We start from the raw sequence: 22,500 nt of genomic DNA, 5'->3' as shown, positions 1-22,500 counted from the left end.
AAATAAACTTTTTATTTATTTATTTATTTTATATTATTTAAGTACTTCATATTAATCAAACTAAAATATATTTGCTGTTTAGGTTTTTTTTGCATTTAAAAAATTTGTTTAGAATAAAATTAGCCTCATCAAGAAACATATTTTTTTAATAATAATAAAATATATATATATATATATTTTTTTTTTTTCCCCACCTTAGAAAAAATTTTCTTACGATAAACCTCATCAGGAATATTTTAATAATATTTTATTAAATATTATTTTTTATTATTATATTAAACTTATTTTTTTCCAAGAATTAATTAGCTTGTATATGTAAAGGATGATTGATATACATTTACATTTATTTTACATTATATATTTACACACACACACACCCCTTCCTGACAGGGTGCCAATACTTCTGGACATGACTGTATTTATATATAATTAAGACGCGATGTCTCAGAAGCGTACACACCCCGAATCCTTGAAAAGGAACCTCCGAACCCGTTGTTGCAAAAGTATTGGCGCCCCCTCCAGCCCCGGCTCTGGTTTTATTAAATGTATATACTGTATTTTCACGTGGAGGGCGATTCCCCCGGTCACGTGTCACTGTCGGGTGGCATTAGGGGAGTGATTTGAAAATGGGAGCGAGAGGGGAAGCAGACGAGGGGTTTGGGATTGTAACATGTGGAGCTTTTTATTGGCTGTTTAAGTTAATTTGTCAGGAATAGATGGAGGATTTGCTGGAGGGAAGGCAGTGTGTAGTGACGCGCACACACATGCACACACACGCTCGTAAACAGAACCACATTGACGGCGTGAACACTGGAGGATCCAGATTGCACACATCTGATGCGGCGCATTAAACCGCGGCGAGCGATTAACCGTAAATCTCCTTAAAGGAGCGGCGCAGTGGGAGACGGAGAGAAGCAGAAGAAAAGACGGAGAGAGGGAGGAGCCGGCTGTTTCAGTTTTACTGTACACACATGTTTTACGTTTGCTGGTGTTTCTCTCACTTTTTCTTTTTTCTTTTTTTAAATTAGCAGTCGCCTCCTAATTACACATACGTGTTTACAGCCTGGAGTTTGTTTGCAATAAGCCGTTTAATTGGCTCCGAGGTTTTCTGTGGACGAGTTTTTATTATTTCTCTCAGGCTCCGAGATGAATAAACAGAAAGGTTTTGGTGTGGTCGAGGACAGCGAGCGGTGTAGCGTAGCGTAGAACAACTTCGTGAGGCGGAGAGACTTATAAGGGGCGAGAAGCAGCCATCTCTAAATAAAGGAGGTCAGAAGTAACAATCTAAACAGCTAATAAATCGGAGCAGGACTTCCTTTTGGAGCGTTCCTCTCCTCCTGGATGGATGTGGAACGTTACAGATGTTTTAAACAGCAGCTGGAGAAGTAGATCAGATCGAGCGCTACGTGTCTTACGGGTGCCAACAGTTTTGAATCTGTTTTAAAGCTAATTTATGCTAAAAAAAAAAGCGTCTCTCCTGAGGGCTTTGTTTAATTCAGAAGAGTTGGGTTGCCAGATATTAAAGAAATCCACCCTGAACAGCTCATGTATTAATATTCAGATAAAGTTTACATGGACAGTGGAGATAGAGAGCTGATGCAGCGGCGCTTTAATCTCATTTCCGTATCTGTACGTTCTGCTCAGACACCGCTAACTCTCCGTAATCTCCGCCGAAACCCATTGCATTCTGGGATTTAACGACGTTAATGATTTTTCAGTTTTTGTGACTCGTGTTGAAATCCTAACTGCAAACATGTGAGAGATATCTGGTGTGTTTTTCAGCCTGGAGTGTTGCTTTAACACAGCAGGCTCCGGGACCTTTGACGATGATCTCATCAGATACTTTTCCTCCTTCGTCCTGTTCAGTGGCCATAAAAGGCCGAATCCTCCTCCGGCTTCTGTGTATTTCGGTCCGGTTTTCCACAACAGATTCAGCGGTCAGTGGAGGTCACTCGAGGTCAGGACGCTCACACAGTGTTCAGTGGTGCAACATGGAGCAGGAAGAGTGATGATTTCCACAAACACCGTGAGACGTCCATCTGCCCCGTCATCCCTCACTGTGATTGGCTCTTTACTATGGGAGTCTATTTATAAAGCACACACACACACACACATACAGCCAGCTCAGCCTTCTGACGTCAAACAAGTGATTGTCCCGGTCGAGTTTATTTATTTTTCAGACATTTTATCGTTTCACAAACAGATCCCACAGCAAATATTCATCTCTCTCTCTCTCTCTCTCTCTCTCTCTCTCTCTTTCTGTCTCGTTCTCTCTCTCTCTCTCTCTCTCTCATTCTCTTTTCCTCTCTCTCTCTCTCTCTCTCTCTCTCTCTCTCTTTCTGTTTCGTTCTCTCTCTCTCTCTCTCTTTCTCTTTTCCTCTCTCTCTCTCTCTCTCTTTCTCTCTCTCTCTCTTTCTCTCCCTCTCTGTCTTTCTCATTTCTCCTTCTTGCAGCTATTGTTCCTTTCTTCCACTCATGTTGATTAACTGTGATGTATTCAGTTTGGTATGAGTGTGTATGAGTGTGTGTGTGTGTGTGTGTGTGTGTGTGTGTGTGTGTGTGTGTGTGAGTGATAATGCCCAGTGTATGTGTATAGTGTGTTATTTGGGACGTAGTTAAGGAACCTCTGTGTACTCTGGTGTTTAGTGTATAAATGTTAGAAGGGTCGTATCGTCTCAGATGGAACACTAGCGTTATTGTTTTACTAACAGGAAGTCGAAGCCGTTTCCCAGACGATGGAGAATGCGACGCTGCTAGCTTTAGCATTTAGAATGCTGTGATTTGGTGAAAAATAAGTCGCTCAGCACGGACTAATGTAAAAGACATTTATCATCGGCCATCTTGAAAATGTTTTACTCATCCGGTGTCAGCGCCTGGTAGCCCCGCCCCCTTTTCAGCTACGTAGCATTCGTTTTTTTGGTGTTGAATAAATGCATCATCCACATTCTTCTCGTCCTCCTCAGGCTAGTTACCCTACACAGCGCAGTAGAGGGGTGTGGAAGCGTGAGATCCGAGACCCAGCTCTAGTTTATTAACCGCTGGCGAGTCCGGTTCCACAGACCTCACGGTGCTGGAGTAGACGTAAAGTGGGAATCAGGCTGGAAATCCCTGGAGTGCATTCCTCCAGCATTCCTGCAGTAATGGAGGCGTGTGTGTGGGGAGATCAGCGTGGGGGGGGTATTTATTGTCTACCTGGCGCTCTGATTGCGCTTTTTCCGACCGACTTCATGCGTCTGTTGTTCTCATTAGAAACAGAATCTGTCCCTGGACTCTGACAAACTTAAAAAAGAGCAACATTTAAGTTACAGTGCCTTGGTGTGCGTATCGGAATCACCGTAAATACGAGTTACGAGCGTATCACCGACTCTCCGAGGTCGTAAATAGCGGTGGGAGACCTGGAGGTTTCTGAGTTGTGAAAAACGGTGCTTGTCCTCCTCACGGGGTCGATTACAAGGCAAGACTCTGTCGAATGGAGCGTTAGACCTTGAGCTGCATCATGGGAAAAAAAAGTGGTCATGAACAGCAGCCTGGGCGGAGCAGCAAGATTTTGACCGGTTGTTTGTGGTGTGCTGGACGGAGCGTGACGAGCTGGAGGACCAGGACGCTCTCCAGGGACGCCAATGTGCTTTATATCCAAAAACTTTCTCTGAGTCACTACACTGACTCAGCTTTTACACTTCACTAACAGTGTTATTTTCTACATACTCCACAGCACTGACCAATCCTCGATCCTGATTGGTCAGAAAGTGTTGATTCATTCTGATTGGTCAGAAGGTGCTGATTAATTCTGAGTGGTCAGAAGGTGCTGATTAATTCTGATTAGTCAGAAGGTGTTGATTCATTCTGATTGGTCAGATTGTGTTGATTAGTTCTGATTGGTCAGAAGGTGTTGATTAGTTCTGATTGGTCAGAGGGTATTGATGAATTCTCAGTAACAGCGGCTCTGATGGTAGCAGCACAGTATTATACATCCACGTGCTTGCTGTTATACATTGTTTCCATAGCAACAGCTCTTTTGCTGGTGTAACGTGTATGGAAGGAGTCTCCAGTGTGGGCGTTCCGTACCAGTCTGAAACTTTCCCAAATGTTTTCCATCATAAGCAGAAGAAATTTAGGAGCTGCTGAAGGTCAGTGCAGTGTTCCTGTAGATGATCATGGTAATGAACTGAAGAGCTTTACAGTAGCGGAGCTATTATTGCCGGTTTGTTTTCCCCTCCAGGAGTTAGACGGTGGAATGTCGGGTCCGTGTCTGGCGGCGTCTCGGACACAGCTGTGTGAAGGCGAGCAGGAGAAAGGGCGTCTGCTTTCTATTTAAAGCGGCGGGTCTAATATTAGCAGCTGGAAGGACTCTTACACAAAGCGTGTTCACGTCATCACACACCATCACAAACCCCGCCCACCTGCTGACTGGAACCCCCTCAGCAGAGCCCCGGACCGGCCGTCGCCTCACTGGACTGTGCTTCAGCTCGCGTGAGAGCGGCGTGTGTGTGTGTGTGTGTGTGTGATGGTATTATCTGCCTACAGTGTTTGACAGCTGCTGTGCCCAAACTCAGAAATGTTTCAGTCGTCTGCCTTTAATGTCCAACCCTAACGTCCGGCCTTCATATGTGACCTCGCAGACTTGGATTAGCTTTCGGCCGGTTTAACTGGTTTAGCACAAGACTCCACTCTTATTTACTGGGATTTCACATCAGAGATGGTTTTCTGTTCACAGACATTTCCAGAATTGCATTCATCCAATTCCCAGCACTCCCAGCACAGTTCCAGGTTACTTTGTGGTCCCTAAAATAAAAAAGACGACTAACATCATTACTCTCATATATATGTACACACACACTCTCTCTCTCTCTCTCTCTCTCTCTCTCTTTCTCTCTCTCTACAGTACTACAAGTTTCATGAACGGCCGCTAAATCCCTTCGCGGCACGTCAGATAGCCGTCTCCTTTCGGTGTGTTTTGACCTTGGATGACCCCACCCGTGATACGAAGGAATCCCATTCGCCTCCCAGCCATGAGAAACAGACAGCAGTGTTTGTTACGGAATGAGAACACATCACTGCACTCAGCTGGTACTCTCATTAGATTAGCATAGATTAGATTAGCATGGATTAGATTAGGTGTGAGCTGCGCAGTGGCGGTGGAGTCACGGCTGAGATTAGCGCTGGAGTAGTTAGCAGTCGTGTCCCTGAGATGCGTCGGTGTGCCGTGTGAGCGACAGAATAAAAGAAAAGATGAGTGAATAATGGACAGTGGTAGACTATGAGCTACGTGTTGCCATAAATTCTCCTGAAAGTGTGCGTGTGTGTGTGTGCGCTAATGAATACCAGAGTGCTTGTATTTTTTTAAAGGCTGTTTAAGAGAGCAGCTGTGTGTGTGTGTGTGTGTGTGTGTGTGTCATTCTTCTGGTGGGAATGAATGCTTCTCTCTGAGCAGCTGAGGTCTATAGAAAGCTGCAGCTTGAGAGAGAGAGAGAGAGAGAGAGAGAGAGAGAGAGAGAGAAAACTTTCTTTAATAACCCTAACCGTCCCCAGTTTCGTTTCATTTCAGGTCAGAAATGCTAATTTGCTAAGCTAGTTTTCCTAGTGTCTAGCTTGGCTAACTTGCTTATTTGCCCGTGAGCTCTGTTTTTATGTATTTCCCGGTTGCCTGGCAACAGTGTACTTGTGGCTTGAACAGTGAATGTTATATATTGTTATATATATATTGTGTCAAAGCCAACTTCAGTCACCTAGCTTATTTTTTTTATCAAGCCGATGTAAACGTGTACACACACACACACACACGTGTAGCACGTTGCTAATGTTAGCAGAAACGACATGCTAGCGGGTGTGTATGCGGTTTGATTGGCGGGGCGGTGCAATACGTATGGCATCTTATTTTCCACGAGACCCGATCCGCGTCGTTAAAAGAGAATTACAGGGTTTTTCTCCCCTACACACACACACACACACACACGCACACACACACACACGTGTGGTCTGATATGTATGCATCTGCATCCAGAAACACACACTTTATACAAACACACACACAGCATCTAAGCATTCGAACCTGTCCAGCTCTCACACAGTAAGGTGAAGGATTTAAACACATGAGCGGGATTTGTACATTATTGCTGTTAGTTGTGATGTCACATGTTAAGCTCCGCCCATATGCAAATGAGCTGACTGCTTAGAGCTGTGGCATTTTCATTTAACAATCGTGTGTGTGTGTGTGTGTGTGTTTTATATATGCACATGCTGAAAAGTGTGTGTGTAAGTAAATCCGTCGATATAAAATACACACACATATCGCCAGTTTTACTTACACACACACACACACACGCTTTTCAGCATGTTCATGTAAATCATTTCAGTGTTTTAGTTGGGACTCGACTCCATGTGCCATGTTCAAACTGGCTCATGATTGGAGCCAGACGCTGCTCAAGTTTTTAATAACACACACACACACACACACACACTATATGCTATTCTGTCTCTATAGTTATAATTAGATGTCTTTATTATGGGGACGGATTTTGCCAGAATTTCATCAGAACTGGGCCAGAGTCAACACACACACACACACACACACTTCTTTTCTTTTCTTCACCCTTGTCCTTTTTCTTTCTTTCTTTTTTTTATCCTCAGTTTGATCACCATTTTAGTTTATTTAACTTCCAGTTGTTTTCTTTCCAAACTTTTTATGGCTCGTTTTTTTTTCCTCCCGGTTTCTTTTCTTTTCTGTTCTGTTTTCTTTCTATACGTTTTCACTTTATTTCTTTTCCTTCTTTACTACGTGTCCCTCTTTTTCTCCAAACACACACCTATACACACACCTATACACACACAACATTCACCTACACACACACACACCGCCATGTGCCTCCAGTTAGCCTCAATCAGTGTTCTGTAATCAGGAGCTGAACTTCAGACCCCATGATTAGACCCCCGACACACACACACACACACACACACACACACACTGATTATAGTGATTAGTGTGTCAAGATGATTAGATCAGACAGCATCAGTAATCATTCATCTCAGGGTTTATTTTCTTTATTGTGCCCACTCTCACCTCACATCAAATCGTGTGTGTGTGTGTGAGAGACAGAGAGAGAGAGAGAGAGAAAGAGAGAGAAAGAGATGTACAAGATTTTGTCTGAACTCAGTCATGTTAAATCTGGTGCTGTTTATTTACAGAGAGTTAGATAAATGGTGTGTGTGTGTGTGTGTGTGTGCGCGCGCGCGCATGCCTGCCTGACTGAATGTCATTGCTGATTGCTGCACTATCCTGGCCAGAACTGCTTTATAGACGATAAAAGAGACTGTGAATGTGTGTGTGTGTGTGTGTGTGTGTGTGTCTGGCAGACAGAATTGTGGTGGTTTTTCCAACCACATCACAGATGCTGAGTTTGAAAGCAGTGTGGTGAATGGTTTCTGTGTGAGTGTGTGATATGGAATGATGGTTTTTGGGAAGTGATCTCTGATACTTGGGAACATAACATGATCTAAGTCTGAATCATCTTTTCTCTCTTTCCTCTCCCCCTCTCTCTCTCTCTCTCTCTCTCTCTCTTAGTTCCTACCAAGCTCCTGCAGGATTCGGTCGAGACCGCTTCCTTTGCGCCGCCCCCTTCCCAACCACATGATCCCAACGTGGTTGGAGACGGCGCACCCCCTGACGGGAACCCATCCGCAACCTCTGTCCCTGCACCAGGTAAGGACTGTGACCTCGTGTGAACTCTGACCTTTGGTCTACAGGATGAGTTCCAGCTTTAAAAGCAAGCTCCGTGAGCACATCCCCATACACAGATCTCTCACACACATGGTGTATGTAAGCCCCGGTTAGATGATATCAGATTACAGAAGATCTGATAGTTTCAACTGAAATCTTTTTTTTTAGGGAAATCTAAGCGAGGGAAGTCTGACTCTGACTCCGAGAAAAAAACTGATTCTGAAGACCGACCTGGACAGGAAGTAGAGAGAGAAAGAGACATCAAATCAGAGACGGTGCCCAGAGACCCAAATCCTGCCATCAGCACTGTGTTCAGGAAAAAGATGACGCTCATCAGCAACGGCCTCGCTGCCTACACCTACATCACTGGTAATGTGCACACTGAGGGAGAGGGATGGAGAGGGGAGGGCAAGAGGGAGAGAGGGGAGGGGGGCAAAAGGGAGAGATGGGTGGGAGAGCAAGAGGGAGAGAGGGGTGGGTGAGGGAGGGATGGGTGGGAGGGAGAGAGGGGTGGGTGAGGGAGGGATGGGTGGGAGGGAGAGAGGGGTGGGTGAGGGAGGGATGGGTGGGAGGGAAAGAGGCGTGGGAGGGAGAGAGGGTTGGGTGAGGGAGGGATGGGTGGGAGGGAAAGAGGTGTGGGAGGGAGAGAGGGTTGGGTGGGGGAGAAGGAAGGGTGAAAGAGAGGGGTGGGTGGGGGAGAGGGGAGGGCGATGGGGGCGGGTGATAGAGAGAGGGGGAGGGAGAGAGGGATGGGTTATAGAGGGGGTGAGAGGGCGAGAGGGGTGGGTTATAGAGGGGGTGAGAGGGAGAGAGGGGTGGGGTATAGAGGGGGTGAGAGGGCGAGAGGGGTGGGGTATAGAGGGGGTGAGAGGGCGAGAGGGGTGGGTTATAGAGGGGGTGAGAGGGCGAGAGGGGTGGGTTATAGAGGGGGTGAGAGGGCGAGAGGGGTGGGTTATAGAGGGGGTGAGAGGGCGAGGGGGGGGGGTTAGAGAGGGGGTGAGAGGGAGAGGGGGGGGGGTTATAGAGGGGGTGAGAGGGCGAGAGGGGTGGGTTATAGAGGGGGTGAGTGGGAGAGAGGGGTGGGTTATAGAGGGGGTGAGAGGGAGGGAGGGGTGGTTTATAGTGGGGGTGAGTGGGAGAGAGGGGTGGGTTATAGAGAGGGAGAGAGGGAGAGAGGGGTGGGTTATAGAGGGGGTGAGAGGGCGAGAGGGGTGGGTTATGGAGGGGGTGAGGGGGAGAGAGGGGTGGGTTATAGAGGGGGTGAGAGGGAGAGAGGGGTGGGTTATAGAGGGGGTGAGAGGGCGAGAGGGGTGGGTTATAGAGGGGGTGAGAGGGAGAGAGGGGTGGGTTATAGAGGGGGTGAGAGGGCGAGAGGGGTGGGTTATAGAGGGGGTGAGAGGGAGAGAGGGGTGGGTTATAGAGGGGGTGGGAGGGAGAGAGGGGTGGGTTATAGAGGGGGTGAGAGGGCGAGAGGGGTGGGTTTATAGAGGGGGTGAGAGGGTGAGAGGGGTGGGCGAGAGGGGAGGGACGATAAATTAGCTGAAGACCCATCTTTAATCCCTACCTCCTTCACACCCTCACTCCATCCCTCCCTTTCTAACTCACTCCCTATCTTCCTCTCTTGCTCCCTCTATCTCCCTCCCTCAAGCTGAAACAAAAATACACTCCTTTCGTACCTGTTGACTGTGTGTGTGTGTGTGTGTGTTTGTGTGTGTGTGTGTGTGTTTCCACAGAGCACCCAGAGCGCTGTGCGCTGTACTTCATGTGTGGTGTGTGTGTCGGTCTCTTCCTCACACTCTTCGCACTGGTGGTGCAGATCTCCTGCCGGACGGAGTGTAAACAGCGGCAAGCCGTCGCGAAAAAGCGGCCTCGCCCCGCCGACTCGGACTCCAACTCTGACTCCGATTCAGACTGGGACTCTGGCTCAGACCTGTCGTCACGGCGACGGCGGCGCTTCGAGCGCACGCTTAACACCAACGTGTTCACCTCGGCCGAGGAGCTGGAGAGAGCGCAGCGACTGGAGGAGCGGGAGCGAATCATCCGCGAGATCTGGATGAACGGACAGCCTGACGTCCCGGGAACACGGAGCCTCAACCGCTACTACTAAAACACACAGAGAATTAAATACTCTCTTTATTTTTACAGAGATCACAAACCGTAACCTCGCACTGAAAGTGTGCGTACACCTGCTAACACTTTACCCTTCACTGTTCTGAGGTCAACGGTCAGGCCAATATGACCACTTCCTAAAGCTAACGAGAGACGTAGTCCAAGTGGAGGACAGCAGCTGATATTTTACCAATACTAGCCTTGGGCAGCTCTGAAAGACTGAATAAGGAGCTCCAGAACTCTGATTGGTCCATTCCTTCTGCCTGTCAGGCTGGGAGGCGGGACTGTAGAGGACGAGACTAAAGGTGTAAAGACTATCAGGAACTCTCTGGTAGAAACGATGCATTGTGGCCATTTCCTGATGATCCTGAAAGCGTCATTAATTGAGAAGACGTGCATTTGAGCGTGTTTGTTTGCTAGCTGGCTCACTAGCTACAACCACCACAGAACGCTTCATGCTGGATGCACCTTCTACTACAGCCGGGGAAATGGTGCTGCCTATGAACTTTTAAAAACAAAACAAATATATAAATATATATATATATATATATATAGTGAGAGAGAAATGCTTGGAATTCATCTCAGCCCTTATAAAGTATATATTTTGAATATTTAATATTTTGTATTGTTCCCTGAATAGTTATGATGTATTTTTATACCATGGCAGCGTTTTGTTTTTTGTGCGCGTGTTTGATAGCTCAGGGATGTAATCCGAGTGTTTCCGTGTTAAACGATCCTTACGGTTTTTTATTCTTAAAGAAAACGGGACGTTCTTTACTGCAGAACTTTCCGGACTTTAAACCTCAAAGAGGTCATGGGGTTTTTTTGTTGTTGTTGAACAGGACGTTTTATACAAAAGGAAAAAAAAGAAAGGAAGGTCACGTGCATTATTCCGTACGCCGGACATCAAGTAGCGTGACATTTCCTGCGACGTGGCATTTTACGACGGTTTCCTAGCAACAGAACAAGAGCGACTGTTACGAATGCAAAGTGGGTGGGGCTAAGTGATGTCACAGAAATGAAAAGAAAAGAAGAAAAATTCAGCAGCTACCATTCCGCGAGATACAGAGGGGTGTTTCTGTTCTCCCCCCTGACACTCCATGTGCTTTCCACTAGAAGCTTCGATTGTTTACACAAAACATCACACACACATTTTTATATTTTTCAGCCATCACGTGACCGGATTGCACCTAGCTTGCGCGAATATCGTACTAGCCTGGAGGACCCACTGAAACCATGGCAACAGGTTAAAGACAGGCTACACGCCCCCCCAGCCGGTCAAAAACATTCACATTTCTCACGTTCATCCAGAGCGACTTACAAATTATCTCATTTTTATACAATTGAGGGTTAAGGGCCTTGCTCAGGGGCCCAGCAGTGACCACTTGGTGGACCTGGGATTCACCACCTTCTAATCAATAGTCCAACGTATTAGCCACTAAGCTACCAAAAGTAACGTGAGAGCAGTAACACCATGTTGCTAATTTGTTGCCATAGCAACCAGGTTTCTGAGCCTGTCACTGACAGTCCCTCGTGTTCTAAAGGGAACAAGGAGCAGATTTGACTGGATATTCGAACAAGTGTTCGCTCTAACTCCGCCCCCTTTTTTATCTCTAGTTGTCACGAGTGTATTTCTGTCACCAACACCTTATTTTCTTTTTCTTTTTTGTCCCCCCATATCTGTTCGACTCCGGTCACCCGAGTACCTCGAGCAGGTTATGATATAACCGACGGCTGCGTGATGGAGATCCTCGTACCAGGTGAAGTGGTGTGTGTAAGAAGAAACGATAAAGCAGGCTGTTTTTTTCCACTGCACCATTTCAACACGAGAGAAGCCAAAAGAAACCCCCTGAGCGGCGCGGAACAGTCGGTGTGGACGTTTCCATCTGCCTTAAACGTGTAAATGAGGGGAAAAAAACATGAATGGAAAAATCCTGAACACTGATTCAGACATACAGCTAAACACAAACATGGCCAAAGAGGACGTCGTGTGGAAACAGCTTTTTGTTTTGTTTTAATTAACCAAGCGACATTAATGCCAAAAGCACTTAGTGCAGATGAAGAGACGGACATGGACCAGTCAGCTCTAATCAGAACCTGGAGGTGCTGATACCAGAACCGTGGATTAGCTGGAGATGAGGGGAAAGTGCATTTCTGGTTGTCTGTAGTGATGCAGTGTAGAAAAACAGCATCTACAATTCATAACCCTAAATAAGTACACCGTTTCTCAAATCCAAGCATCATCGCTCACGTTAGTGATGTACAAGGGTCACGTCATTCTTCACCTAAATTCACACAAACACAACAATGAAGTAAACCAGGTTTCCTCACAGCCTGCTGCAGTCCTTACTGCTCTACACGTATGAATTGAACCCTGCTCTCCAGTGGACGTGTAGTACACCAGCCAGGCTACAGCAAGCATGTTCTCCTCTAGCGCTCAAATACAGGGAGTAGGGAGCTGAAAGGAGCTCTGTACTGAAGCCGGTCATTATTTTATAACCCTTACAGAGTGCACTACCATCCGTTTGGGAGTCAGAAATAATCCCTAAAATCTGTTTCAATTTATTTTATTTTTTTTATTTTACCTGCAAACCAGTGCCTTAAATGCATTAACCAAAATGTTTACCTGTGCTTGGAATAAATAAACTCCAAACTTTTTGTGGCGTCAGTTTGTGTCTGTTTTTAAGCTTAGCACGCCATCTGCTGGTGAAAAGCATGAGTATTAAGTTAGAAAGCATTTAGTTTGTTTTTCAGGATTTTACTAATACATCTGGGTTTATTGCTTTCGCGGCTAGAGTCCCTACTTTCTTATGTTCTTAAATTACATTGTCTAACAAAACAACAAACACTAATAAATGCCGCATTAGCCGGTGTTGCTAGCGTCAAGGCGTCCGCCATATTGGAAAGGGACAGGATTAATAGTAAATCAATGGTGGGACGTGCGGGAAATAAACCAACTCGCTTGAACTTCAACCGTATTCTCAAAAGTGTAACACACGCACGCGCAATGCGCTTCGTAAAAGCTTCACATCTGTCTAAACGACCCGTTCCTCTCTGGTTTTGAAGCAAATTGAAATCAATTAGCCCGACTCGGAAAGGTGACCCATCCAAGATGGCGCCGCCGTTGACGAGTCGGTATGTCGCGCCGATGTAATACATTCACCATGGAAACCGTTACTATGGCTACCACAAGCGGCACACGCATTACCTAACATTAGTTAGCGCAGCGGAAAAGACTCAGGGGAGCTAAAGTTGTTATTTTATTTTATTAAACAGTAAGGGGAGAGAAAAAGACTTATTTAAAGTATTTACTTGAACTATTTTTTTTAAATTAGAGGTGTATAATGTCTGTAAACACCACGCGCGAGCTCCCGTTCCTGCCAGGAAACACATTCCGGGACACAACGGTGAGAAAGTTAATGTTTCATTAATTATTTAATTAATAATTTTATTTATCTAACATTTAGAATGTAAAAAATAAATAACCCTTAACCGTAATCCTCATCCTTTCCCTAGAGTTACAGCAAGACTTGCACAAACCTTTAAAACTGTAAATAAATAAATAAATAAATAAATAAATAAATAAATAAACAAACAAACTTACATTGGACAGAATGATGTTTTTCTTTTCCTACAAAATTTTAAATAATAATAATAAAAGGCGTTTGTCTGATCGTCTCAAACAGTGAGAGAAATACTGCACTTAAAGGAGAATTCCACTTCCAGAATAAAAATCTACAGATAATGTCCTCACCCCCTCGTCATCCGAGATGTTCATGTCTTTCTTTCTTCAGTCGTAAAGAAATGATGTTTTTTTGAGGAAATCCTTTCAGGATTTTTCTCCATATAGTGGACTTTAATGGTGCCCCCGAGACTGAGCTTCCAGAATACAGTTTAAATGCAGCTTCACAGAGCTCTGAACCTCCATCCCAGCCCAGGAAGAAGGCTCCTGTCTAGACACACCATCAGTTAGTTTCTTATAAAAATAAAAAATTGTAGACTGTTTAAACACGTCTAGCTCTGGGATGCGCGTCCGCGACACCACGTACTACGTAATCACGCCATAAGGTCACGTGTGACGTAGGCGGAGCTACAGACCCAGTGTTTACAAAGAGAACGTACAAAGACCAAGGAAGTGCAAATCGGTCACGTGCTCTTTACTCACAAAAAGGTAGAAGGAGAATGTCCGGGTGTGTTGATGTCCAGGCGCAGAGCTTCAATCGCTCTGGATATTTTAAAGGATATTTTTCAGCAGTCGCATTATTTCCAAGCGGACGTAATCTTTTATTCAAGATCCAGAGAACTTTATTCATCCCAAGGGGAAACTACTTAAATGTTTGAGGTCCGATACAAAGTAGGGTGCACAATGGCGTCCGGTTGCAGTGCGGTCAGCTCATCTCTGGAGTAAACAAAACAGCCGGCACCGTGTTGCTGCGCGCCGGTCACTCGGAGAGTTGAAGTCCAGAGGAGAAGATACAGATAAAAACTCTCTCAAATCACATGATTAGTTTATGATCAGTTGAAATCAAACAGTCTAATAATCACACTTTATTCCCACGCAGAGGTCAGCCTTCCACAGGGCGCAGACTTTATCCTATAAGAACGGCTACGCTCTCCCCGTCCGGCCCAGAGCGGGGATTGGCCAGCAGCCTTTAAGCTCCGAAAACCTTCTTCATCACGAGCTGAACCAGCTCTCCATCCAAACCCCCATCACCTCGTACGACACGTCCACACGCACCCCTCCACTCGACTTCATCCCGGCCCACGCTGCCTACGACAAGAAGGTAATGAAGGCTTTATTCATCACAATTCAGTTTAGACATGACCTGACCCTGTAACACTCTGACCTTCGCCCCCTTTCCCCAGGTCTTGCGTTTCTATGGCTACTTCCAACAGGAGGTGCTGCACTCAGCAGAGGAGCACTGGCGTGTGCGCCCCGTGGTGTTTTATTACTACCTGGAGGATGATAGCATGTGTGTGTTGGAGCCCGAGGTGGAAAACTCGGGAATCCCGCAGGGGAAACTGCTCAAGCGTCAGCGGCTGCCCAAGAACGAGCGTGGAGAGCACTACCACTGGAAAGACCTGAACCTCGCCGTGGACCTGTGTGTGTACGGCACCGTGTACAGAATCACACACTGCGACGCCTTCACTCAGGTACACACACACTCCAGATCATACACGTCACTACGATCTTTCACAAACTTCCTTCTTTAATCTGAGCGTGTGTGTGTAGGAGTTCATGGAGAGTCAGGGGATAGTCCTGAATGACCCTGAAGCGACCCCCAGTGACCCCTACACCACCCACAGAGCTCAGCCTGAACGCACTTTCATTACACCATCAGAATACGATCACCTCAACCAGTTTCTCACTATGGACCGCAAGGTAACACACACACACACACACAAAATTATATGTGCTCCAGTACTCAGAGATATTCTCTGATCAGGTATAACATTATGACCAGTGCCAGGTGAAGTGAATAAGACTGAGAATCTCCTCATCATGGCACCTGTTAGTGGGTGGGATATATTAGGCAGCAAGTCAACATTTTGTCCTCAAAGTTGATGTTAGAAGCAGGAAAAATGGACAAGCGTAAGGATTTGAGTGAGTTTGACCATAAGGGCCAAATTGTGATGGCTAGACCACTGGATCAGAGCATCTCCAAAACTGCAGCTCTTGTGGGGTGTTCCCGGTCTGCAGTGGTCAGTATCTATCAAAAGTGGTCTGAGGAAGGAACAGTGGTGAACTGGAGACAGGGTCATGGGCGGTCAAGGCTCATTGATGTACGTAGGGACAGAAGACTGACCCGTGTGATCCGATCCAACAGACGAGCTACTGTTGCTCAAACTGCTGAAGAAGTTAATGCTGGTTCTGATAGAAAGGGGTCAGAATACACAGTGCTGGACAGTTTGTTGCGTACAGGGCTGCATAGCCGCAGACCAGTCAGGGTGCCCAGGTGCTGGACAATCAAGTCCGATCCATGGAGCAACTTACAGGACTTAAAGGATCTGTTGCTAACATCCTGCACACCTTCAGAGATCTTGTGTAGTCCATGCCTGAATGGGTCAGGGCTGTTTTGGCAGCAAAAGGGGGGACTGAGGCAGACTGATAAACACTGCATCTGTGGAAAAACTAAAAAAACTGTCCATGTTTTTGGATAAAAACCAAGAGACGCTGATGTGGGAATCTGGAAATACTAACAGCAGGAAAATGATGTGTGTGTGTGTGTGTGTGTGTGTAGGTGCTGAGGTTCTTTGCTCTGCTGGACGACTTGGACTCTCTGTATGGTGAGAAGAGGCCTGTATCTATACAGTATTATCTGGTGGACGACTCGGTGGAGATCCGTGAGATTCACGAGCCCAACAGCGGCAGAGATGTGTTTCCCCTGCTACTGAAGAGACAGAGGATTCATAAAAACATCAAACCAGCCTGCAGTGAGACACACACACACACACACATTTGCTCAGATACACACACACACTCTTATCTCATGACACACCTGACAAACTCAGAACACACACCAACACACACCTATCCAATCATGTGCATACACACTAACACACACCTTTCTCTATTCTCCCTCCCATATCTCCCCCCCCCCATCTATCTCTCTCTCCCTCCCTCTCCCCCTCTCTCAGAACCGTTCCCTAGCTGTGTTCTGGAATTGACTCCACATGAAGTTGATGAATATTACTCTCCAAAGGACTTCCGGCTCGGGGAGAAGCTGACGCTCATGGGGAAGCACTTCCTGTTGTATGACTGTGATGAGTTCACCCAGAAGTACTACGAGCATCATCACCCTGACATCCCGCTCAAGCCTCTCCCTCCAGAGAAAAAGCCCGAGAAAGAGAGCAAGAGGGTAAAGATGATCATTTATACAGTTATACTTTTTGGTAAACTATGGCTATAAAAATGTGTTCCATTTTATCCACACACACACACACACACACACACACACAGGTGATCCCGCCATACAATGGCTTCGGGTCTCTTGAAGACTCTCTCCAAAACTGTCTGACTCTGATTCCTGAGCCACCCAAGAAAGACCTGATCAAGCTGCTGGAAAATGACCACAAAGTGCTGCGCTACGCTGCCAGGCTGGTGAGAAAACACACACACACACATACACACACACACACACACACACACAAACAGACACAAACAGAGCACTAAGCAGTGAAAGTCTCTCCTCTGGCTGCAGGACTCCCAGAACCCTCAGGATGAGGGCCGGCGCTTCATCCTCTACTACTTCCTGTCTAATGACATGATCAGCATCTTTGAGAAACCCACACGCAACTCAGGCATCATCGGAGGAAAATTCCTGGAGAAGACGCGCGTTCCCAAACCGGGAAGTACGGTGGAAAACCCCGAGTACTACGGACCAGCAGATTTTGCCATCGGTGCAACGGTGGAGGGTAAATCAAGCAGATTAAGCAGGGTCTAAGACATGTGTGCAGGGTGTAAGACACGTGTGCAGGGTCTAAGACATGTGTGCAGGGTGTAAGACACGTGTGCAGGGTCTAAGACATGTGTGCAGGGTGTAAGACACGTGTGCAGGGTCTAAGACACGTGTGCAGGGTGTAAGACACGTGTGCAGGGTGTAAGACACGTGCAGGGTGTAAGACACGTGTGTTGGGTGTAAGACTCGTTTGCAGGGTGTAAGACACGTGTGCAGGGTGTAAGACACGTGCAGGGTATAAGACACGTGTGTTGGGTGTAAGACACGTGTGCAGGGTGTAAGACACGTGTGTTGGGTGTAAGACACGTGCAGGGTGTAAGACACGTGTGCAGGGTGTAAGACACGTGTGCAGGGTGTAAGACACGTGCAGGGTGTAAGACACGTGTGTTGGGTGTAAGACACGTGTGCAGGGTGTAAGACACGTGTGTTGGGTGTAAGACACGTGCAGGGTGTAAGACACGTGCAGGGTGTAAGACACGTGTGCAGGGTGTAAGACACGTGTGCAGGGTGTAAGACACATGTGCAGGGTGTAAGACACGTGCAGGGTGTAAGACACATGCAGGGTGTAAGACGTGTGCAGGGTGTAAGACACGTGCAGGGTGTAAGACGTGTGCAGGGTATAAGACACGTGCAGGGTGTAAGACACGTGTGTTGGGTGTAAGACACGTGTGCAGGGTGTAAGACACGTGTGTTGGGTGTAAGACACGTGTGCATGGTGTAAGACACGTGTGCTGGGTGTAAGACATGTGTGCAGGGTGTAAGACACGTGTGCAGGGTGTAAGACACGTTTGCAGGGTGTAAGACACGTGCAGGGTGTAAGACACGTGTGCAGGGTGTAAGACACGTGTGCAGGGTGTAAGACACGTTTGCAGGGTGTAAGACACGTGCAGGGTGTAAGACACGTGTGCAGGGTGTAAGACACATTTGCAGTGTATAAGACACGTGTGCAGGGTGTAAGACACGTGCAGGGTGTAAGACACGTGTGCAGGGTGTAAGACACATGTGCAGGGTGTAAGACACGTGCAGGGTGTAAGACACGTGTGCAGGGTGTAAGACACGTGTGCAGGGTGTAAGACACGTGCAGGGTGTAAGACACGTGTGCAGGGTGTAAGACACGTGTGCAGGGTGTAAGACGTGTGCAGGGTGTAAGACGTGTGCAGGGTGTAAGACACGTGTGCAGGGTGTAAGACGTGTGCAGGGTGTAAGACACGTGTGCAGGGTGTAAGACGTGTGCAGGGTGTAAGACACGTGTGCAGGAGAAGTGTAGTAGAATAATCAGCAGCATGGTGGTGTGAGGAAACAGAGGCACTGCTAACATCCTGAAGTGGATTATTTTCCAGTATTAGCAGGGCTGTGATAATACATTTAGAATTGTTCACCACGTTCACTTTATGCCTCAGTGTTCAGGCGGCGGTTCGTTCTGATGGACGCAGATCAGTACGTACTGGATTACCTCGAGTCGGTGGCAGAACAGGAGAGAATCCCGGAGCAGACCCTCGCCTCAGTCCGGAGAGCTCTGGGGAAGAACGAGGCCTCGAGTCTGAACCCACTCTCAGGTACACCTGCCTCAAAATGCTGAAGAAAGAACAAAGATCAGCAATCTGCAATCCATCATACCTGACTCAGTGTCATGTCACAGGAAGTCTCTCTCTCTCTCTCTCTCTCTCTTTACAGTTTCAGAGCTTACACACTCCTCCTGAAGACCACAGCCTTCACCTTTTCATAGCTGTGTGAAGAAGATTCTTCATTCTTTATTAAACGACATGTACATTTGTCTTTTTTCCACCTTACTGTGAGTGTCTATATTCTTCAGTTTTGCCTTTTTAGAGACTAGTGTCATCTCTCATATCTTATTATATTAAATTTTCCTGAAGTGTTACATTCCTCTTATGGCACAATGATCATTTATATATTAAGCATCATCATATTTTAATCTATTTAGAAGAAGGAGCAGAACTGAAAGCATGAAGCCTTTATTATCATCACAGCAAAGTGGAATTGTTTTCTTCTCACATCCCTGAGGGACTTGTGGTCAGAGCACAGGGGCAGGGAAGGTTAAGGGCCTTAACCTTACTCAATTGCGCAACAGTGGACCTTGGTGGTGCTGAGGCTTGAACCCTGATCCTCTGATTACCAACCTAGAGCCTTAACCACTTGAACCACCTCTTAACAAGTTCATTCCTGTTCTCATAAAATTTTCCATTTCATTTAATTGTCTGTACCGCTTATCTGATCTATTCTTGGGTCACGGGGAGCCTCAGGCGTCATCAGGTATCAAGGCAGGATATACAATTATATATGATGTAAACAAGTATTAAGTAAAGAGTATGTACACAAACGTTAATGGTGAAGGTGGTGTGCTCTAGTACTGCACTGGAATAATGAAGCTAGCAAGAGAAAACTGGCCATCTACACTCTATTGCCAAAAGTTTTGGGACACCCCTCCAGATCATTGAGTTCAGGTGTTGTTTTTCAGGGGTTGGGCTCGGCCCCTTAGTTCCAGTGAAAGGAACTCTTAATGCTTCAGCTTCATACCAAGACATTTTGGACAATTTCATGCTCTTTGTGGGAACAGTTTGGGGATGACCCCTTCCTGTTCCAACATGACTGCACACCAGTGACCAAAGCAAGGTCCATAAAGACATGGATGAGTGAGTTTGGTGTGGAGGAACTTGACTGAGTCCAGAACACCTTTGTGATGAATTAGAGAGGAGACTGCGAGCCAGACCTTCTCATCATCACATCAGTGCCTGACCTCACAAATGCACTTCTTCTAGAGGAACGGTCAAAAATTCCCATAAACACACTCCTAAACCTTGTGGAAAACCTTCCCAGAAGAGCTGAAGCTGTTATAGCTGTAAAGGGGCGGGACAACTCCATATTACATTCATGTAAAGGCAGATTTTGGCCTGACTCACAGTCTCCGCTCTAATACAAAAAGCCGACTCACATTCTTCACAATAATCCCACAAAAAAAAACAACAACCAGGTGTTAAATAAGAACGTATTTATTTATCATGATTTGTGAAAACCGGATCACATGCACAAAAAGAAACACAATATTCACAATTTTTTTTCCATTCTCAGATTAAACATGTCGTAACAGTCGGGCGTCTGGACAGGAGGGGTGGACGTGGATGTCGTGCCACGAATCTTACATGAACGCTTTATTACGACGCCACAATTTCCCTTTCCACAACAACCAATCAAATTTAAGAGGCTAATTATTCCCGAATGACATCACAGCGCTGCTGAATCCTGATTGGTCAGATGAAGATTTTCTCCGAACAGCAGCTCTGTGAGATCAGTAGCGTGGGGTTAAACAGCTCTTTCACAGGTTGATGTATGAAGGATGCTACATATATGAACATTTACAGTTAAGGAAGGAGTCTCCAGTGTCAGAGCTTTGTAGAAGGCGGGTAAGCTTTTCAGGACAGAGGGATTGATGCTTCTCAGTGACATGACAAGCTGCAGGGTTTTTTTTTTGTACTTCTCTCTGGTTTTTTAACCTTGGAGAGAAAACAAAAAGCAGAACCTCGGAGTAAACAGGAAGTGACTTGTTCCACAACATTCAATGCAAATATAACCGGATGACATGCTGAGCCTTAATGAATAAATAAAGCACTCGGGGGATGTGCGGTTACAGGAAATGAAACATCGATACAACGGTTACATGAGACAACAGAAGTTTTTTTTTAGGTGCTCGACTCCTCCTCGTACCTCAGGCTGTCGTATGAATTGTTCATATTTTAACGTTTTATAATGTTAATGTTCACGTCTCGGTTTAACAAACAGCAGTGCATATTCATTTAAGATGCTTAAGATGTCGTCATGGTAATGTGTACATCATTTACAGATGCTTAAGGTGTCGTCATGGTAACGTGTACATCATTTACAGACGCTTAAGGTGTCGTCATGGTAACGAAATTTGACCGAACCAGCTTGCAGCGTCGTTTTCGACGGAGTTTTACTCTATAAACCTCATTCAGGAAGTAAGGGGCGGAGCCTGTGCTCCTGAGAAGAACCAATCAGAAGGCGGATCCGACTTGAGCTGCATTTTATAACGCAAAGGCTTGCCATGAGGAAGCATTGCTCATAAATCTGGGCACGTATCCCATGATTCTCTTCACCAGACCGATTTTAAAGACAATTGCGATCGAGAAAAAGTCACGACATGCAAGAACCACCCCCCCACACTTCACAAAACAAAACAAAACAAAAAACACCTCCCCAAAATAACATTCCATTAGGTTGGGTGACCTGCACTCTGGATGTCCTTCCCAGGCCACCATAGGCCCGTATTCTCACGATCCCCAGGGCTGGTGATACAGTACGGATTCATAAACAAAAACAAAACATGGCTTTTGATTGATGGACATAATAAAGGAAGCTGCGGATTGATGCAAAGCGGCAGAAGGAAGAGAAATAATGCTTTTATATATATATATATATATATATATATATATATATATATATATATATATATATATATATATATATATATATATATATATATATATAGAGAAAGAGAGAGAGAGAGAGAGAGAGAGAGAGAGAGAGAAACAAATACTGATAATGATGTACAAAAGAAAAAAAAAAAAGAAAAAGGAGGGAACATGGGGGATTACCCCCCCCCGAAGGTGCCAATACTTTCGGATGGCACGTCCTCTATGGAATGTTGTAGCACCCTCAGTCTGTTGTTTGATCAGAACAGGAAACCACCGATCCATTTCCTGTTCCTGTCCCTTACAACAAAAAAAAAGAAAGGGGGCGGGGTTAAGGGGCTTTGAGCTTCTTCAGCCGAGGTGATGTTCCGTTCTCCAGCTTGAGCGCGCCGTTCTCATGGTGACCAGCTGCAACACACACACACACACACACACACACACACACACACTTTAGAAAGCAGGTATTGTTTGTGTGTGGTGTAACAGAGCAGGGTGTGTCTCACTCACCTATAAACACAACCTAAACATTATGTAGTCTTCATCATCAACAAAGAGGAGTCAGGTGTCTCTCTCTCTCTCTCTGTCTGTCTGTCTCTCTCTCTCTCTCTGTCAGTCTGTCTGTCTTGGTCTTTGTCTCTCTCTCTCTTGCTGTCTATCACTCACTCACTCTCTCCTCACTCTGTCTCTTGTTTTATCTCTCTTGGTCCACCTCTCTCTGTCTCTAACATCCTCCTATTGTTTTTTTGTGTGTGTGTGTGTATAGCTGACCTGT

At 46.0% G+C, this 22,500-nt stretch overlaps 3 protein-coding genes across 5 annotated transcripts in view; 2 read left to right on the top strand and 1 right to left on the bottom strand.

Annotated features, from left to right (window-relative positions):
• The window catches only part of LOC131354867 (protein eva-1 homolog C), a 67,469-nt gene extending 54,988 nt beyond the window's left edge, over nt 1-12,481 (top strand). For all 3 annotated transcript variants that reach the window (XM_058392945.1, XM_058392944.1, XM_058392946.1), the window contains 3 exons: nt 7,559-7,696; nt 7,883-8,083; nt 9,448-12,481. In XM_058392945.1, the coding sequence (XP_058248928.1) occupies nt 7,559-7,696; nt 7,883-8,083; nt 9,448-9,821 (713 nt within the window). In that variant the 3' untranslated portion in view covers nt 9,822-12,481. The remainder of the gene's footprint in view (nt 1-7,558; nt 7,697-7,882; nt 8,084-9,447) is intronic.
• Nucleotides 12,482-13,015: 534 nt separating this feature from the next.
• On the top strand, nt 13,016-19,146 carry efhc1 (EF-hand domain (C-terminal) containing 1). Its single transcript, XM_058392900.1, has 10 exons — nt 13,016-13,230; nt 14,386-14,607; nt 14,690-14,977; nt 15,057-15,206; nt 16,066-16,258; nt 16,463-16,683; nt 16,785-16,925; nt 17,026-17,239; nt 18,684-18,839; nt 18,958-19,146. Exons 1-10 carry the CDS (start codon nt 13,168-13,170, stop codon nt 18,981-18,983), a joined length of 1,674 nt encoding a protein of 557 aa, XP_058248883.1. The 5' UTR covers nt 13,016-13,167; the 3' UTR covers nt 18,984-19,146.
• A 2,663-nt stretch (nt 19,147-21,809) lies between these two features.
• The window catches only part of tram2 (translocation associated membrane protein 2), a 12,518-nt gene continuing 11,827 nt past the window's right edge, over nt 21,810-22,500 (bottom strand). The window contains exon 11 of the mRNA XM_058391179.1: nt 21,810-22,136. Within this exon, the coding sequence (XP_058247162.1) occupies nt 22,060-22,136 (77 nt within the window). The 3' untranslated portion in view covers nt 21,810-22,059. The remainder of the gene's footprint in view (nt 22,137-22,500) is intronic.

This window comes from Hemibagrus wyckioides, linkage group LG06 (assembly GCF_019097595.1).
Source record: "Hemibagrus wyckioides isolate EC202008001 linkage group LG06, SWU_Hwy_1.0, whole genome shotgun sequence".
Classification (NCBI taxonomy): domain Eukaryota; kingdom Metazoa; phylum Chordata; class Actinopteri; order Siluriformes; family Bagridae; genus Hemibagrus; species Hemibagrus wyckioides.
Note: the sequence above shows the minus strand (reverse complement) of the source record. Positions and strands in the feature narration are given on the sequence as shown.

What these genes read in the sequence shown, in the direction of transcription:
- efhc1 (XM_058392900.1), top strand. Translation starts at nt 13,168, where the DNA reads ATGTCTGTAAACACCACGCGCGAGCTCCCGTTCCTGCCAGGAAACACA. An exon ending in TGCGCTACGCTGCCAGGCTG is followed by an intron (nt 16,926 to 17,025) that starts GTGAGAAAACAC and finishes CTCTGGCTGCAG; the next exon opens with GACTCCCAGAACCCTCAGGA. An exon ending in CATCGGTGCAACGGTGGAGG is followed by an intron (nt 17,240 to 18,683) that starts GTAAATCAAGCA and finishes TTTATGCCTCAG; the next exon opens with TGTTCAGGCGGCGGTTCGTT.